General features: G+C 43.3%; 1 protein-coding gene and 1 long non-coding RNA gene across 2 annotated transcripts in view; one reads left to right on the top strand and one right to left on the bottom strand.

The window, feature by feature from the left end:
* Positions 1-20140, top strand: part of Rgs20 (regulator of G protein signaling 20) — an 85630-nt gene that overhangs the window by 6721 nt on the left and 58769 nt on the right. Inside the window, exon 3 of the mRNA XM_033760731.1 lies at positions 18907-19240. Coding sequence (XP_033616622.1) covers positions 18907-19240 — 334 coding nt within the window. The remainder of the gene's footprint in view (positions 1-18906; positions 19241-20140) is intronic.
* Positions 8275-10979, bottom strand: LOC104853210. The gene is made up of 3 exons (XR_777716.1): positions 10863-10979; positions 9489-9686; positions 8275-8563 (listed from the first exon to the last, which is right to left on the bottom strand). It is a non-coding gene; the product is annotated as an uncharacterized LOC104853210 (long non-coding RNA).

Below are 20140 nucleotides of genomic sequence, written 5' to 3'. Positions count from 1 at the left end.
TTATTTGGGTTTTTGTTTTGTTTTTGGCACTGGGGATCAAACTCAGAACCTTGAGCTTTTGAGGCAGGTGGTGGCACCGCTGAGCTAAATCCCCAGCCCAATAGAATACACTTTTTAAAAGATCAAAACAAATGAAAGTGAAGTCAAATAGTGTTTCAGCTTGCCATGAAAAGTACTTGCTATCATCTCAGAAAATTTTGTGATATAACTAATTTGGACTACACCTTAATGGCATGAAGCATCTAAGATCCCAACTTATGCCTTTCAAAAGAATACATGAAATGGGGATGAATTTAAAAATGAATGGCAGGGCTGGGGATTTAGCCTGCCTTGCAAGCGCAAGGTCTTGAGTTCGATCCCTGGTACCACAAATAAATAAATCAATAGAAATAAAAATGACTGGCAAAAGGCAACCTACACAATCCCTCACAAAATTTTCATAAAATTTAAGAAATGTTACCATGAGTAACAAATACACTTCACCCCGACTGACAAAAACAGCAGGCACCAAATAACTGAAGTTGCAATGCAGGTAGCTGCTATGGATTCATACGTCCCCAAATTTGCGTGTTAAGAGGCAGTGTTGGGAGGTGGAACTGAATGGGAAGTGATTAGGTCATGAGGGTCTACTCCTCACAGATTAATGTCCTTGTCTCGTCTCAGATGCTATCAAAAGAGAGGGTTGTTATAAAAGCTCTTGCCCCCACACCCTCTTGCTGTTACTCTTTCACCTTCCACATGATACAAATGCAGCATGTCAGATGCCCGTACCGTGCCCTTAGATGTCCCAGCCTCTGAAATCACGAGCCTGATAAACTTCCTTTCTTTATAAGTCAGCCAGTCTATGGTATCCTATGGTAGGAGCAGGAAGTGGACTGGGACAGTAACTCAACTCAGACAACCTGTGTACCTCTGTCAAGGTAGGTTCTGTTATGCTATTGATAGGGAAAATTTTTAAATAGCAAAAACCTATAAATTGTTTCAATGTAAAGTGGCTTCTGCTGTCTCTGACAGCAGTTTGCTTTGTTTAGCTCAGAACTAATAGGCACCGAAGGCACTAATTGCTGACTGAGGCATTCGGCCTGACCCTGAGATAACAGGGCACAGCAAGGTCTTGAGCTCTGATGAGACTGCAGCCACATGATCGTAAAAGTCTCTAAATGAAAGAACTCATTGCTAACATTTGCTCCCCTGACCCTGAACACCCCTTCTTATGGGCTAGCATAGATAATTAGGCAAATTTTAAAGCTAAACTCCCCAACTGCAAAGAACTGTTACATCTGCGTTGAAAAGTTTAACTATTCTGTGACCGTGATTTGAACTGTGAGAATGAAATGTAACCACCCAAATGAAGTCAAGGCTGTGAAACACTATAAAAGGAGGAGTTGTAACCCAGTGCATCGTCCATCCAGGCACGGCTTATGTGTGATCAATCGACCCTTATCGACACGTAAATTTATTATTTTACTTCCATTCCGCTGCCTCTCTGTGTCACTTGCCAATTCCTTCTGTAACACTATAAAAAGAAATGAACCTCTAAGACCACACAGGGTGGTGAATCCCTCTACTCACAACGCACATTCACAATTTGACCAGAACCAGGTCCTCCACCAATAATCTAATCACAAAGGTGTCTAGGAATTATACAGAAATTCAAGGTATCAATTAGCATTTATAGGCTCCACCACACCATACATTCAACTCTAACCTGCACATCTGTAAATTCAGTTTAAAATTATGACTGGGCCTCTGACCAGGAAAAATGCAAAGCCATTAAATCAATAGACATTAGCACATCCTAGGACCACCACAGATGCCTGAAAGCCCAGACAGCAGAGAACAGTTTATGCACTGTTTTCTCCCATACATACATACTGAGGATAAAATGAGACACAGCAAGAATATTATCGAATAATGACTTCAAACAAATGTAACAGTATATGGTAATGAAAGCTACATGACTGTCACTTGGAAAGAGTCCAGATAAAGAAAACTACAGTAGGCTATGTGTAACTGAAACCCCTACAAGCAAAACTGCATATAAGGGGGCCCACTGTAAAGGATTCTCTATACATCAGAAAGTACTGTGTGTACATTTATGGATGCAGATCTGTTTAAAGATCCTATGTGTACATATCTACATACATTAAAATGTATCATGTTTATCTGTGATTTTCATGTACACCTTGAGTTAAAACAGTCATGGCATGGCAAGCAGCATCACAAGACTCCAGAGTGCATAACAAAAGGTGTGGATAAGGGACAGCATTTGATAGCTGGGAGAACTTGGTTACATCCTGGATACATCGTGGAGACTTCTCAAAAAAACTTGGAGGGCTCTAGGAAAGGAAGATGGTCAGGGAGGGCAAGCTCATAAAAGGATTTATTGCTGCTCCATTTTTTCAACCTATAGTGAAGGGGGTCTGAGAACCCCCTGAGTACAATGCCTACCTGTCTAGAGAACATTCAGCTTATATGGGACTACGGTTATAGTGCTTTTTAAACGGCCTAGAGGAAGGGCTGGGGTTTTAGCTCAGTGGTGTTGCCACCTGCCTTGCAAGTGGAAGGTCCCAAGTTCCATTCCAAGTACAAAAAAAAAAAAAAAAAAAAAAAAAACTGGTGATAGATATGAGAGTTCATTGAACATAAGAAACTCTTTCCTTTATTTTGAAAATTAAATTAACAGTATTTTTTAAAGAAGCCCAGAGACAAACTTAGAATTTACCTTTTAAGATTAAAACACAAATAAATACAGCTTTCAATTTTCCCTTTATGTATCATGAAGGGAACTACTAGTGAATGCAGTGGACAGCACAATTCATCTTGACCATTCAGAAGAATCTTTCAAAATGGCAAAAGGTCCTGTATATACCAGTGTGCAAAATCTCGGTTGACCTCAATGCAGTCTTTGTTTTATTTATAAATATGGTAACTCTTAAATGCAGATTAAGATGTGTTCTGTACACCTACCAACTCATGATGAATGTAATAGTTATGTACTTCAAATGTGTGCTTTTAAAAATTACATTGAACTTCCATGTCAAAAAATTAAATAAATATTGTAGCTCTTAATTTTTCAGTACTGGGGATCAAACACAGGGCTTCATGTGTCCTAGTAGGTAAGTCTTACTCCACTCTCTCACTGAGTTATAACCCCAGACCTCAACTCTCAAATTTTAAACGCCAAGCAACCTTCATAAAGACACAAAGTCACTGCAAATACCTTAGAAAATGTACACTAAAGTATTACTTTTTTACAATGTAAAAATATAGATGAACTTTATAAGAAGCCTTAGCAAAAAACTAAACTGTTATAAGTTCCATAAAAACCATTTACAAGCTGAGTGGTGGTGCACACCTAATAATCCCAGCACTCTGGGAGGCTAAAGCAGGAGAATTGCAAGTTCAAGTCCATCCCAGACAATTTAGTGACCTAATGAAAGCCTATCTCAAATAAAAGAGACCTGGGCACATAGCTCACTTGCTAAGGCCCTGGGTTCAGTCCCTGATATTTAAAAAACAAGTACTTTTATTCATTGTATAAACATAAGTAAGATCAAGTTTACATCATTTAAGATCATGTATTTTAGTAACTTCTGAAATACGGTTTTAATAGCTACCACATTAAATTATTTAAAAAGAGGACTTATTAAGATAAAATAAGTATATGGATATTAGTTTAAACCATGTAGTAACAACTGGAATATATTCTAATATTTAAGAATGAAACCCAAAGCACAGACTATATAAGTAATTAAATTTGACATGTTATATAACCAAATAATGTTTCCCCATAAGCATATATTTTATTTGTGTGATTTTAAATTCTCTACGCTGAAAATTGTCAAGACTCCTTTTCAAGTGATAAGCCATTCCAAGGACATTTATTCAAAATAAGACAGAACATGAACTAAAATCTAAACAGAGTCTCAACACATTTTATAACTTCCTGTTCAAGCTGCATGAGTAGAAGACAAAGAGAAAGCAAAGAAGCAGGAGGTTGGGTGCTCACATACCCGCATCCAGGAGCCTATGGAAGGCTCTGGAAAGATAACTCAGAGCTAACAGGCCTCTCATCACTGTACCTCCGGGCTCTCATTTCAGATTCCCTGAAAAGACAAGCTGGCCCAGTGGGGCAGCGGTTTCCCGCCTGGCTCAGTTATCCCTGGCCATTCTGCAGAATGTGAAAACTTTAAAGTTGTACTGCACGTATTTTGAGGAGATGAAACTTTGATTCAACTTGCAATAGGAATCCCAAAGCAGCCACAGCATTCAATGAAGAATACCCTGATTTGGATGTTTGAGTTCTAGCATCTCCATATCTAATACTCAGAAGCTTTATAGTCATACCTAGCAGATAAATGCATACATCTCCTATTCCTATCACCCTACTCAGCTAAGTGGTGCAATGAAGTCTAGAGTCACAGATTCTGAATTCCCTTGAGGATGTGGACGTGACCCTCTCTGTCCCACATCTATCCAGCGTGCATAATCTGAAACCCGACCAACCACACTAGTACATGGATATTTTTCCCTAGGAGTAATCAATACAGTGTGTTGATTCATGAAAACGGATGAGCAAAACACAACCAAATAAAATTAATTTTATACTGATTGAAAGGAATCATCAAAGAAAGCATTTAATATTAACAATTGCCCACCACATTTTTCCACTCTGTAATAAATGTTCTTTCTCTACTTTTGGAAGATGAGTTTCATCTGTGACCTTTGCCCAAAGGCTTATAAATCCTGAAATATTAAGGATTATTTTGGACTTTTTCTGTTGAAGAGAAAACTTTGTTGCCTCCAGCATTAGTCAGTGAGGCCTTGCTCCTAACCGTATAGACAGTTTTGATATAGAACAAATTTGCAGGATGGAAAAAAAGCATATGATCATCAAATAAAAGCCAGATAATAATACTTTCTTTTTTGTTTATCTTTTCTTTTCCCTTTCTTTTTTTCCTTCATTTTTGCACTTCTGGTGATTGAGCTCAGGGCTTGCACACTAAGCTAGCTACATCCCCAGCTCTTATTTTTTTATTTTGAGAAAGGGTTTCACTAAGTCACTAAGTTATCCAGGCAGGCTCACACTTACAATCCTCCTGTCTTAGCCTCCCAGATTCTGTATACCTAACATTACAGGTGCACACCAACGTACCCACCTGTGTCTTTTTAAAAAAAAAATACCTGCGAACTGACAATTTTTAATAACTTACTTGTGTCACTCAAGTCTGAAAGCTTCCTCTTCCCCTGAGCTACAGCCTTGCAGAAAAATGCCAGAAAAGTCATCCACTGCTTATTGGTCCAGGGACCCAGTGTTCTGAGTGTTCATTGTCCTGTGTGTGTCCTTTGCAACACTTGAGGCAGGGCAAAGATGAAGAAGAGTGGGCAGGAGGCTCCAGGTTCACTGCACCAGCTGGGAAATGAAAGAAGTTTGCCACCCTCACCCACCCTCCACCTCAGGCAGCCCCAGCCACACCCCACTCATCTCATTTTCTGCGTTTTCTCTCTGTAGGAAAAAAAAATAATAATGCTAACACTCAAATGCATATGCACTTAGAGGAAAATGAGTTAGTACATCGCTCCTACTCAGGAATCTACAGGGAAGGTAGTATAATTTGGGCCACCTAAGTCTGAGCAGGAGAAAGGTGGGGTTTGGAGCTATTTCCAGCTCCTCTTTGAAAGTCACACAAACTAACCCAAGGCCCAGCCCATCAGGCACTTGTTTCTTCTGTAGTCCCCTCTCCTCAGAAAACCCTCTTCCAAATATCTTGGCCAAAGGCCAGGTTATAACTCTGAGTGCTCATTCACCAGAAATTGGGGGAGGAGGACTTGTCAGATACATGAAATCAGAGGGGGAAGAAAAAAAGAAGTGAATGCTTTTGGATCTTAGGAAATTGAAGGCCAGAGTGGTCACTACATTTTCTAATTTTTTGTGCTGGAGTCAAGACCCAGAGCTCGGTCTGTTCCTCTCTTGGCGCACAGCCCTCCAGCTCACGCTCAGCTGCAAGGCCCACTCGGAGCTGCCAGGAACCAGCAGGGCTCTTCTTTTCCAGTACAGTACGTACCTGACTTAGGAACATTCGAGTTGTGAACTTTTGCAGATAGGAAGGGGCCGCACATTGCAGAGAAGCAAACAAATCGCGGAAGTAGCTCACACGTCTGCCCGACATTGTCACAGTTACGCTGTGCGCTTGCTGTACAATGCGGACAGCAGTACATGGCTCAAGGCCCAGGACGCCCGGAAGCAAGGGAAACGCACTGGTGTTGTGGAAGTTTGATTTTTTATGCTTTACATTACATATTTATGTCAAAAGTGTGTAAGGCTCACTTTGTCTGACTTACCATCCATTTGAACCATCCGTTCAAGTGCATTTTCTCCTACTGCATTCCCACCACACAGTTGAAACTTTAATCAGTGATATTATTTTTGTACTTCTCCAAACTAAATTGTCCTTCAGATTAATGTCTTGAATGTCACGAACATTCTCCCAGAACAGTTTGCTCCTAAATCGGGCCCTTGCTGTACTAGGCTCTTTAGAAACAGGGAGTGGTGAATGGCGCCATCTGGTGGCAACAACAGGATTTCCACTCGGTAAAACCCGAGGCAGAGCTCTAACTCAGTGAAGACTGATTACTTGAAGGTATCCTTTTTTATCAGCTAAAAGAGTTTAGGAATGTGAATCTATGTGCTACAGACTGCCACCGGACAGTATGATGACATAAGTAATAATATCTGAAATTGCAATAACTGGGTTTTGAATTTTGTCTAAGTTGGATTTCATTGTTTGAGTATTGGTTCATTTCTTTTCTCTTTATTTATTTAAGTTTTTTGAACAGGATCTCTCAGTGTAGTTTAGGCTGTCCTTGACTCACTGTATAACACAGGCTAGAGTCGACCTCGCAGGGATCCTCCTGTCTCTGCCTCCTGGCTGCCGGGACTACAAGTGTGCACTGTCATACCCAGCCCTGGTTTCAGCATCTACCAAAGACACCTCTCATATATAGGTTGTATTTGTGAAGTTTCCTGTTGATAGAGAGCTTTGTTGCCTCCAGCACTATGCGAGCAGGACATCCTACTAATTGTATAGACAACTTTGCTGCAGAACAAGTTCACAGGATAGAAAAATAAGCATAGGATCAGCAAATAAAAGTACTGACCCTTCCTTTTTTCTGTTTCTATCTTTTCCTGTCTTTTTTTCTTTCCATTTTGCAGAACTAGGGATTGAAGTCAGTGCCTTCACACTGAGCTACATCTCCTGTTTTTTATTTTGAAAGAGTGTTTCACGAAGTCATTTTTTTAAAGAAGGAAAAAAAGGATAACACTGTATATGCAAACATTCTAAGGCTGGGGATATAGCTTGGTAATAGAGCACCTGCCTATCGCGTGTGTGAGACCCTGGGTTTAGTTCCCAGCAATAAAACAAAACAAAGCACCGCTGATAAAGTCTAAAGATGCGAGTTGTTTTTTTGTTTGTTTGTTTGTCTTGTTTTGTTTTTTGGGTAATTTTATATCAGGGATTGAACTCGGGCCCTCGTGCTTGCCAGGTAGGTTCTGTGCCATTGAGCTACATCCTCGGTACATGAGCTCTATTTTAAAATCAGATATTTTAATTTTTTTAAGCTTGCATCCATGATTCCAGGTTCCCATTAACCTTGAGCTGCAGCCTGGGGCCCCCTGGAGCCCAGTGTGTCTGGTCTGGAGCCAGCTTCTCTCCAGAGATTGCTAATCTAGTTGTCATCTTCATTCGCAAGAGGGCCTTGTACTCACTGGGCCCATGATATGAGTCGCTATCCACTGGCCAACTGACTTGGTCAAATGCATTTTCTCCAAGTGCATTCCCAGTACACAGTTGAAACTTTAATCAGTAATATTATTTTTTTACTTCTCCAAACTAAATTGTCCTTCAGATTAATATCTTATTTGCCCTGAAATTAATGTTAGTTATGAATCCCAAATAACCCCTAAAATGTGTAGTTTTTTTTAAATTTTATTTACTTATTTGTTTTTGGTACTGGGGATAGAACTCATGTCCTCACACTTGCAAGGCAGGCAGCGGCACCACTGAGCTAGATCCTAGGCCCTAATATGTGTAATTTTAAAGCAGTGCAAGCCTCCAACTTCTGCCCAAAAAACATGCCATGGTAAAATCCTAAGCAAAGCAGTCCAGTCCAGTAACATCCAACTCATAGACATCAATGACCACGTACAAGTTCCCCAGGCAGCCGGGCCAGAGCGAGAAAGCCAAAGTGTGCCAGGGCCTGAGTGGCCTGAGTGAGGCTTGCACAAAGCCTGGTTTATTAGGAACCATTGGAAAAGCTACAAAGCCCAGACAGCTTTTTGAGCCCCGTCACAAATTGTCCGCTTTGGACAGAACAATGTCCTCCTTGTTCTTGACATCTTGCACGTTGATTTTCAGGCTCCACCGATGTGAAATTAGGAGATCTGGCCTGGACCATGGGACAAGTGGAATGTGCCCTTTTACACTAAGCCTTCCTCGATCTTCTATTCTTTACCTGCAAGGCTGCCCGTGCAATTGTGGCAGCTTCTATACAAGCTTGTCTATTGCAAGGGAATAAAAGATGAGATACAATGTTTAGAAATTATAAAGCATATCTACTAAAATCCTTTTAGAACCAGAAATATCAGCACATATAAAAGTAGGGGAAATGAGAATAATAAAACCCATTGCCTGTTATTCAGATTCAATAATTAGCAACTCCAGATCACATCATTTCTGTTCATTCATTTGGCAAATATTCATTAAATACAAAATATGTCCCAGTACTGTTTAGGTTTTTGAAAACTAGTTGTGAATAAAGCAAAGTCCTGGTGCACGAGAGCCTAGTGTCTAATGGGGAAACAGACCATCACCATACAGTACAATGAGAGCTATAATAATAATAAAAAAAAAAAAGCCCAGCAGGCAGCTAACCTATCTTGAAGAGCTTCCCATGGAAATGACATCTACGCTGAGTCTTGGAGGGTGTGTAGGAGACGTCCAGGGAAAGAGAAAGAGGAACCCACCAGACTAGGCGGGGGTGAGCCAGCAGAGGCAACGCTTCATACCAAGACGCAGGGTGAGAATGAATAAGGCGACTTTAGAGAAATTAGGAACCGCTGACTTGTGAAAAGGAGGGAAGTAACATAGTAGCATTGCCTTTTAGAAAGCTCACCTGTCTGGACAGGGAGCGGTCAGAGTAGTCAGAGGTGTTGTGTAGGCAAAAGGCAGAAACTGTTTAGGAGGCCACTGTAATTTAATTAAGAGATGTGGGGACGTTCCTAAGTGCACACCTGGGGAGGAAGGCCGGCTCTGGAGCTGTCCTTGGGGATTCTGCTAAGTTTCTGCTTTAAGCCAAGGCTGACACTTGGGTCTGGGCTGTGCGTTATGTGTCCCAAGAGAGGGCACTAGCGACCCAGGATACGTCAGAGACTGAGAGCAAGGCTGAACCTGAAATAAGCTGTTGAAAAGCCCTGGAGAACATACTCTGTAAGACTCTCCTTGCATGGAAGAGGAGACCAAGGTATCCAGTCACAAGGTGAACTTGCGGCAGTGTCTTTCATCCCTGCTTGTGGCTTTTGCACTGCTGTGCTTTTGCCAGCCCTCTGCCTTCATTTCAGTAGCACCTCAGGAGAGCAGCAGAGCTAGCAGCAGGTTGCAGAATTTTACTGTATATACACACAACTGGAAAAACAGAAGACTGCTTTAATCTGCGGCAGCTCCATGCCTTGTATTTTTCATTGCTTGCATTAGCTTCTACTTATTCAACTCCTAGGATTTAGTATGGGATTTTTCTTGTCTCATGGTCGCTGATAACAATCTTTGAAAACACTTATGAGGAAACATTACAATATGAACCCTTGCTGAGCTTCTTTATGTTTTCCTAAAGGAAACCATATGAAGTGAATCATTGTAAAGCTTTGCTACTAGATAGAAAATGTTTTATAAAAATAAATAATTAAATAGAAACTTAGGAAAGTATGTAAAGTTTCCGCTCATTTGATTTCAGAACAACAATAATCTGGATTCCACAGATTTAATTTCATAAAGGGGTACATTGTTATATGCGACAGAGTGCCCCACTGCTTTCACTTTGGTGAAAAAGGATAAAAAAGTCTATTAGTTTTACGATAAAGATACATGAGCAAAAGACAGTAGGGTTTTTGCTAGGAATGGCTTGCTTTGGTTAAAATAGCTTGTTTGGTAACTAATTTTTAAAATTTTTATCACGTTAGATGTTCTTTCAGAACATGTGTCTGTGTACACACCCACGCACATGTCACACACACACACACACACACACACACACACACACACACGCATCTGGCTCTCCATTCACTAAAAATTAAAGGGCAAGAAACCAGGTAGATCTGAGGTCACTTAGTTCCTTCAAAGCTACTCTCCTATTTTCTAGATATGTCTACTTATTCAAATTATTTCACCTTTTATACTCTTGTAACACCTTGTATACACTCTTTACAGTCTTCTGTAAAATGCAGATGAGACTAATACCTGCTTGCAGGGTTATTAAAAAGAATAAGTAACATCATATGAAAAATATCGGGAATGTAGTAATGGTATTACTTTTGTTTTTCCTTTTTCTTTCTTTATCAGCCTCATTTGCAAATTCACCTTCCATTATTGGCTCTAAAATATTGGAATTTCCCTAGGTTTTCATGCTTGGCTTTTCCTCTTCCCTTTTGATTCATCCTTCATGGCTAATCTTGGCTGTGTAGACATCCTTATGGGTTGATGATTCCAGCTTTATCTCCTACAGTCCACACATGGATATATAAATAACTACTAAAAATCAAGGCTTACATGTCTAACCAGCCCTTCAGAATCAGCTTATGTCTTTACCTTTCTCCAGACTCTCCTTTCTCTAAGTTTTCTAGATCAGCGTATGGCCCCACTATCCACACAACTTCAAACTAGAAACGTGGAGACGTAATCCTCGGCCTCACGGTAGTGCTCATTCCACACCTCTACTCAGTCCCTAGGTGTCGTCACACAGCTCAGAACGCTTTCTCGATGTCCTCACTCATCGCCATTCCATTCCATGTCACCCTTTCCTGGGACAAATCATGATCACTTCTCAAAGAATTATTGCAATTGTTTCTCCTTTCTAGCCACCTCTTTTTAGTCACGCCCACTTCTAGGTAACACCAGAAGGCAGAAATAATTTTTTAAAAGACAAACACAGCGATGTTAGTTTCCTAATTAAACTTCTTCGGTGGATTTCCACTTGGAATCAAAATCTGTAGATTAATGCAGCCCCCATTTCCCCATCCCTACCCACACCAATCCTCAGGGATCTCACCCGACTCCATAGTTTTAAAACAATTTTATTCTAATAACTCCCATGTTTACATCTCCTGGACTCCTATCGAGACTCTACCCTGAGCTGAGCCTCTCTTACAGTAGCTGACTTCTCCTTTGAAATTATTCACAGGTGTCTTAAAAATCTGTCTTTCCCAGAACGCTGCCTTTCCCTCCTGGCTTCCTCATTTCACTAAACCACTCCAACTGTTGAAGCTTCCCAAAACTAGGAATCATCTCTGATTCATTTTTTTCCAGCGTATTTGTCCAATCCACCTGAAGTCCTATTAATTTTATCTCTAACATTTATATCAAATTTGCCATTTTTTATATTTGATACCCATTACCTCTCCGTCATCACTTCTCATCTAGACCAATGCAAAGCCTTCTATCCCATTATTTCTAGCTTTGCCCCATCCCGTTCACTCCAATATACGACAGAGGAGCCTAAAAGCATAAACCACCTCCCTCTCTTGCATAAACCTTCCAGTGACTTTCTGTTGCTTTTAAAATAAAATCTAAAATCCTTACCTGTCACCAAACCGGGTCCAGGAGGTTAGTGAAGCAGTAATGAGAAGCCTAACCCACTCCAACCATAAAATGGATTGCAAGTTTGCTGACTCCCATCTCAGAAAAAAGAATTTTCAGGACAATCAGTCAGAGGCTTGGGGAAAGTTTGTTAGTCGGAGATTTTAGCACACACTCAAGAGTGGACTGTGAGCTTTCAGGAAGATGAGATGCATTATTTCATGGAACAGGGAACATTCATGCTTCTCTTTTGGGGGGTGAAAACCCCAGGGAAAAGGTAGCTCATCCCCTAGAAGGATACTAGCCCTTTTACAGGTTAGGATCCATTTTGTTTTTGTTTTTCAGATAGGTAATTTAAATATTCTTTGGATTCACTCAACCTGTTTCTTTAACTTAAAATCAGGTCCCTGCTCTTTATTTTCTCAATAAAACCAATTCGTAGACTTTCAGTGTCCCTGAGGAATTTGGGGTGTGATGGCTCTGGAAGGAAAGGAGCCTAAATTAAACAGCAAGAGGGCTGATGTGTCACCTTGGGTGACTTGTAGTCCCAGAAGTTTCAGTCTTCTTAAAAGTACAATTTTTAGTTATGATTTTCTTGTCTTCTTTCTGCCTTTGTTTTACTCTATCTCAGCCCTATTCAATCTGCGTAAATTTCCTACAGTCTGATTCTCCCCCGAGAAAAGCACCCCATTTCCTCCTCACTCCCTTTGAATCCCAAGCATCCAGGACAGAACCTGGTTACACAGGCAGCCTGCAATAAATGCTTTTGAAAGAGTGGCTAAAAAGTCGCTTGCAAGAACCTTCTCAGTCCGGTGCCCACTGCAGCAATGCTCTATCTCCCCACGTCGCTGTCTATTGTCCCCCAAATGCTAGGAGCAGAGTGAGATAGACAGTGTCTACCTTACAGTAGGAGCCAAAATCAAAGTGAGAGAGGGCCAAGAGTTAGGTGAAAACTCATGACAGAATCAGAGGTGACTGAGGCAGCATCTATCCCAGGGTAAACTTCCAGGATCTCCTCTCAGTTCAGAGTTTTTTAGATTTTTTTTATTTTTATTTTTTTTTAAGGTTTTGATTGTTGTTTGTGCTTGCTTGCTTGTCTGTTTGTTTGTTTGTTTGTTTGTTTTCCTAATGCTCAGGACCAAACTTGGGGCCTTACATATGCTTGGCAAGTGCTCTACCACAAAGCTACACCTCTAACCTCTCTTGAGAAGATTTAAGATGCTGTTGTTGCTGTTGTTGTTATTGTTGTAAAGTGTAAATAACATAGAGTTCATAATTTTGAGTATATAATTCATTAGTATTAAATTCATTCCCAATGTTTTATTTTGCCATTTTCTACTTCCAGAACATTTTAAACTTCCCAAACAGAAACTCTATATCCATCAAACACTAACTTCTCAGCTTCCCTTTCCTCCCCTAGAAACCTCTATTCTACCTTCTGTCTCTATGAATTTGCCAGTCCTTGGTACCTCATACCTGGAATCACACAATACTTGTCCTTTCATTTCTGGTTTCTTTCACTTAATATGATGTGTCCTTAAAGATCCATCCATGTTGTAAAGTATGCCAGAATCCCACTCCTTTTAATGGCTGAACCATATTGAGTTTGCTAACTTCATTTGTCCAGTAGGTACTGAGCACTTTATTAAGGACCAAGCACTCTTTTAAGCACTATCAAGAGAACACCGTGCAAAACAGAAAAAATTATCTCTCACTTCTTATAAATAAACAAGTGAATATATAGAGTGCCTGATGGTGACAAGTGATTTAGAAAAAGTAGTATTGCAAGAACTGTATAGGAAGAGATCTTGAAAGCAGGTAGCACCATTCATATAGCGCTTTGAGGGTTAGGGTAAGAATCTGAGGTTTGCTCTCTGATGAAAAGCCAAGCGAAAGTCTCACATGATGTAATCTGACCTATACTTAAAATTGTAGCTTCAATCTTGGAACAAGACTATAAGGGGAAAGGCCGGGGATTTAGCTCAGTGGTTCTACCACCTGCCTTGCAAGCACAAGGTCCTGAGTTCAATCCCTGGTACCAAAAAAACAAAAACAAAAACAAAAAAGACTATAAGGGGAAATGCACTCAAAGCAGTGGAAAAATCAGTTAAAGTTTCTTCAGAGGGACAAAGCCTAGAGTGTGTAAGTATTTTGGAGAGATATATTTTAAAAGGTTAGTTTATGCAGTTATGGAGGCTGGCAAGTCTGAAGTCTATAGGACAAACCAGCAGGTTGGAAATTCAAATCAGAGTTGATGTTGCAGTTTGAAGTCTGAAATGTGCAGGACAAACCAAGCAGGCCTGAAACTCAGGGTTTCTATGTTGTAATCTGAAGGACAAATTTTTTTCTGAAGGAGAATCTGTTCCATGCCTGTTCTTACCTTCTGGTAGTTTGCTAACAACTTTTCACATGCTGTGGCTTGTAGACACAGCACCCTGGTTTCTGTCTTCATGTTTACATGACACTCTCCTTGTGTGCATGGATGTGTTGTCCCTTTATAAGGACACCGGTCATGCTGGAACAAGGCCATCCTACTTCAGCATAACCTCAGTTTCACTAACTACATCTACAACAACCCTATTTCCAAATAAGGTTATATTATAAGGCACTCTAGACTATGATTTCAACATATAAGCTAGAGGGAAGTGTAAATCAACGTATAACATAGGGATTGTAGCTGTGAATATAAGGAGCCATCATAATTGGCTAGTGAGTATTAAAAAGAGTCAGTGATAAATGGCTTTGACTTGAAGAAAAATAATCAAGTTGCCATTTATTGATGTGGTAAGGACTGCTGGAGGAGAAGGTTTGGAGGGGGAAATCAAGAGTTTAGTTTTGAATACTGCCTTAGTTCACATTCTATCAAATTTATTTCTATAGCAAAATATTTAATGGCAAGTAATTTATCAAGAAGAGTGGTTTAGGGCTGGGGATTTAGCTCAGTGGCACCACACCTGCCTGGCAAGTACAAGGTTCAGAGTTCAAACCCTGGTACTGGGAAAAAAGAAAGAAAGAAAATAAAATAAAAGTGGTTTATTTGGCTCAACAGTCTGGAGGGTGAGGAGCCTAAGAGTGTGGTGCCTTCCTATTATATCATAACCCAGGACAGGGCCTCGCAGAACGAGGCAGGACACAAGCCTAAGAGAACTCACCTGCTAACAAAGCAAGTCTAGACATAGCCCATTAATCCATAAATGACTGCAGAATCTTCATGCTCCAAATACAACAGGTCTCACCTCTGAGCACAGATATATGAGGAGCCAGGTTTTCAGCACATGAACTTTTGAGTGATGCATTTAATTCGCAACAAATACAATAAGTGTTCAAATAAAACCAGACTCTTTCCCTGAACCCTTCACTGTGTTAGTAGTGCTGGTGGGAGAAAACAGAGGTCCCAGTTGTTTCTGCTACAACAGGGCAGACAGAGACTTCCAGGGCTACCCCCCACCCCAGACTTACATGGCCTCAAAGTAGCTCATTTCTCCTTCCTCACTACTATTTCCTTCATTATAACAAGGTCTCTATGACCTCCCAACATAAGCTTTTGGCGTATTTACATTTTAAACATTATTAAAAGAATGGATGAAGCCAGAACTAAATTGCAGAGATACCCATTTTAACAGTGATATTTTCACTAGGTGCATTGAGATTCTAAGTGAATCTTAATAAAAGCATGTTATTAATAGTTTGGCTGTCTTCCAATTAATACCTGTGATTCTTAATAGCCATGCTCTGTTTAGTGTATTTACTGCCACCTTCTAACCTGTATGATTTATAATAAGTGTGGGCAGAATTCCCTTTTTTGATCAATGTTACCTGGATTCTGAGATCCTAGAGAAAGAACTGTCTCTAAATAACAAAATGAAAATATATAAACTGGCTAAATCACTTCAAAATGGAGTTTAAAAAAGTAAAGTGCAGGAGAAAATAGATCAATTCATAAAGTTAAGAATGATCTCAAATTTTGTCCTGTGATTTAAACCCTGAAGGTGTTTAGAATGTTTTGGTAAAATGTTTTGGTTCAATTCTGCTATGGGTGTTACCTTTATGAAGTGGTTCTATTTAGGTAGGAATGAAAAATCTTCAATATGCCTTTGAAAGAGATGAGATTATTTATATTGATCTGAGATACAGTGATTTTTCTAGTTGTCTAAAGGCATTCTGCTCATTTTTCAATAGCCAACCCGATTAGTTAGGGAAGGTCTATGCAAGCAGAACAAAGTATGCCCTGCGTACCCTGCATTCCTAAGACGGTGCTGCTCATGCTTGTTCCATTTTGTAGCTATAGTTACTGAAACTCCCAGACTGCCATCTAGAATTTGGCCCAAAAGGCAGACGACCCTTTTGGGGGCAGCTCAGGGCAGCTGAAGGTCTTTCTTCGGATAACTTTTCTCATATCAAAATTTGTGGCCACATTTATGCTGTGGTATGCCTTTGCTGAAGGGCCTAGGGAAGCCAGCACCCCATATCCACCAGACTTCACACTGGTTCCTACACCAGGGCCAGGCTCAGAGTAAGCAGGCCTGAGCCAGAATGGCAGTGGGAAGGTCAATCCAGGCAAAGGCAAAGGGTACATATCTCTACAGCAGCAAAGGAGCGGGAGCCTTGCTTTTCTGGGACTGGGACTTTTATTTTGTCATTTGAACATTTCCAACACTTCTCTCACAAGAGGCTCTGTCTTGAACCACAGGACCGAAGCAAAATGCCTAATGAAGCGTGATAGAGGAAGGGGCTTATAAATGACTTGGGAAGAAGGGCTGGGGAGAAAAAAAAGAAGGGTCCGGCTGTCACAAAACCTTGTGAAAACAGCAGCTGGAGACACCAAATTCCGGAACCCACAGAAAACCTTTAAAGCAACTAGTGACCCCCTCACAGTTTTGAGTGTGTCTCAGAAGCGCCCAGGGGGCTCACTTCCGGTGGCGTTTTCATCTTCGTTCAAGCTGTTAGGGGAGGGTGAGTTGGAAAGGTCTTGAGTGCGCACAGTCAGACTCTCGGTACCTAGGGACCTGGCAGGGCCTTTCTTGACTTCCTAGAGTAGGGTTCCTCTGGCCCAAGTGTCCGGACCGCTATGGTTCCTGCACTCTCCCTGGGTGGCCGACGCCGGTCACCGCGAAGCCTAGTCTGGGGAGCTGGGAGCTGGGAGCAGACTCTGGCAGGGCCGCAGTTCCCTGCAGGTGGGTGCGGGTGAGGCTGTGACCCACTAAGGTCCAGCCTCCCAAAGTAGCTGTACACCCCGGCCAAGGGCTGAGCCACTACTCTATTCCCTGTCGGAGGCTCGCCTCTTGTGCCCTCCTCCCGGGCAGAACGACCCTGGGGTCGCCACTGCCGACTCAGTTTTCCAACTAGCCCATTTGCCCAACTCAAATGAGCTACTGGCGCTCCTCCAAAAGCCTCCCCAGCTCCCAGCTCCAGATCCTAAAATAAATGCACCGTGCCAGAAAAGAGGGGGAGAGGGATCATGTGAATCAAAAGAATGAAGATTATAGAACGACCCCATTCTCCAGGAAAAGGTAATGAGGGGAAGCGAAACAGTGTGAACTTACTCGGAAATGCAAACCGAGCTCAACTCTCCCGGGCGCAAACAAACGACCGAAAGACAAGTCAGCCAACGCTCTCGGCGGCTTCCCAGAAAGGGCCTCATGAATGAGAATGGGTTGCTAGGTTTCCTCCCTTCCTCCTGACAATCGCTTCCCACAAGATTTCCACCACCTAAAGAAAACAGGCAGGGCCTGGTGACAGCGGAGAGGGGAACGGTGCCAGCACCGCCCACGAGGGCTCCTGGGGCCGCTCCCGCCTTCAGGACCCTGGAGAGCGTTCGCCGCGCCCCCGGGACCCGCGCCCAGAAGTGCGCGGCGCTCTCCCCTCCCGTGCTTTCCCCCACTGTCACTTTTATTCGCTGCTTCCCGCCTCCACCTTCATTTTTCTTGGCAACCACCACTCTTGTTTTTCACAGACAGATTATATTGTTTTTTTGTTTTGCTTGAGAGGAAGTTTAGGTTTGGCCGAATTCGCTTTAACTACACTAAACTTGCGCACCAAGATGCACTGAAAGCAAAGACTCAAACACAAAAGCCTGAACAAGGCCAAGTGGCTTTCACAAGCCACTAAGTTCAGTTCCTTTATCAATGAAGATGAACTCAAAGACTCAGAAGTCATTCACAAGGTTAGCTGTGAAATTAGTAGCAATGCGCAGTCTAGAAACTTGGGTTCTGGACCTTTACTGATTCCTAAGAATACTTTTTATTCATTCTCCAAGACCAAAAAAAAACAAAAAACAAAAAACAAAAAAACTTCTACCTTCACCCTCATCACTTAGGTCTCTTATGCAACAAGTGGAAAGATAAAAAGGCTGGGTTCCTGAAAATAAGATAGACACATGGAATCCATAGTAGATATAGTAGTGGCCTACTACACATTGAGTCCCAGTCTCCTCCACTGCACTTAGCGAAGCCAAATTTATTAGTCAGTCCCTTTCTATACTCAGCGCAAGTCGAGTCTGGGATTCCCTCTGCCACCTGTGGCTATCCAAGCTTCCCCTGAACAACTATCCCAGTGGAACTCAGTGGCCAAGTCCAACTCTGTGGAAAACGACAGCTAAAATGAGGACGGATCAAAAGAAGGAGGGAGAGAGGAAGAGCTGAAGTGAAGGAAGATTTTTCAAAGTCTAAAAGAACCAAGAGTTGTGAGCACAGACGCTTCTACACACGTGTTCCTCCAACGTGCATACAAATTCCCAGCTTGCGGATTCTGATAGTGTGGGTTGGAATAGGGCCAGTGACTTTGCATTTCTAAGGAGCTCCTGGATACGGGCAGCGCAGCTGGTCCACTAACCACGCTTGAGAGGCGCCGAGTTAGAAAAGGGGGAAAGAAATAAAGGGGGAGGAATCTAACCTTAGGCCTTTTCTTTTGCTTTCACTGACCTCCTCTTGAACCCCCAAAGTAGCTTCTCACAATGGTGTAGTAATGGCCTCATCTAAGTGGCTGGAAACAACAGTAACCGTGTGCTGGTTTTGTTTCTCTCTCCCCACCACCACCACCCCCTGTCTTCCCACGCCAGCCCTGCACAGCTCCCAGGCTCGCCCGCTGCCCTGAAGTTGCTCAGCCTCCTTTCTAGTCCGATCTCCAGCCTCACGCAGTTCTTCGCTCGCCTTCTCCGGCGACCGCCTCCTGAACCTCCCCGGCGGTACCCGGACTTCCCTCTGCTTCCTGCCCCATGGGGCCCCCGGCTCTCTCGAGGGCACGAGGGTCTGCCTGGCCGCCTTTTGCTCCTACTCGGGACAGCGCGGTCACTGCCCTGCCGACCCCCGGAGGGTCGCCCGCTGAGGCTGGCCGATTGGGTCGCCAAGCCCAGAGAAGAGGAGGGCAGCGCTGGGCAGAGTTCGCCCATGTCCGTGAGTACCGTGCCCCTTTTCGGCCTCACGCGCACGCCAGCCTCTCCCACTTGTTCCTAATCGCTACAGACCCGCACCGCCCCGGCCGGCCGTAGGAGGATCGAAGGTCGGGGCACAACCGAGCCCCCAACCACCCACCTACACACACCCGAGAAATTAAGCTATTTTCTCCTGGGCCATTCGGCCCCTGCCCATGGTCTGTGGAGCGGGAGGGCGCCCTCTCCTTCCTCCTAGGATGCTTTTCAAACTGGGCGCGCAGCCGTCCTCCCCCTCCTCCGAAACTCCCCCAGACACGCCTCCGCGCGTTCCGGGCCCTCGCCCTCCCACTCCCCAGCCCTCTCTGCAGGCCAGGGAGGAAATGACGTGATGTTATTTTTGTGTCAGGTCAGTTATTTTGGTCCTGGGGCGCTGAGGCTCACTGCCCCGCCGCCACTGCTCCCTCCGCGCGCGGCGTCCTCAGAGCTGGGCGCCAGGGTTTCCCCGCCTCCCAGTCGGTCTTTCCTAGCCACGAACTCTGCAGTCCCTGGAGAAGGGGGCTTCGGGGTTCAGAGAGTCTGCCTAGGGGCTCCGAGACATCTGAGTCGGGGGTCAGCTTTCCCTGCGCCCCGCCCCTCCCAGGGACTCCAGGTGCCTCCTCGGGGCACTGGCTGACTAGGACAGGGTGAAGACCCCCTTTCCAGGGTGGGAGGACAGGAGGTGGAGGCTGCCCAAAGACCCGGCGGGGACCGAGCGCAGAAGCAACCGGGGCGCGCAGTGCACAGGCGCGGTTTTGGGGGACTGAGCACCGCCTGCGCGGCGCCGCCCGCCTCCCTTCATTCACAAGGTCCAGGCGCGCTGGCCCGCACACTACACTGTCGCGCTCGGCCCCCGCACGCTCGGCGGGGGCGCTAAGAGCGAAGG

Source organism: Fukomys damarensis, unplaced genomic scaffold (assembly GCF_012274545.1).
Source record: "Fukomys damarensis isolate Sample0158 unplaced genomic scaffold, DMR_v1.0_HiC HiC_scaffold_5, whole genome shotgun sequence".
Classification (NCBI taxonomy): domain Eukaryota; kingdom Metazoa; phylum Chordata; class Mammalia; order Rodentia; family Bathyergidae; genus Fukomys; species Fukomys damarensis.
The sequence above is the reverse complement of the archived record's forward strand: the minus strand, read 5'-3'. Positions and strand labels throughout refer to the sequence as shown.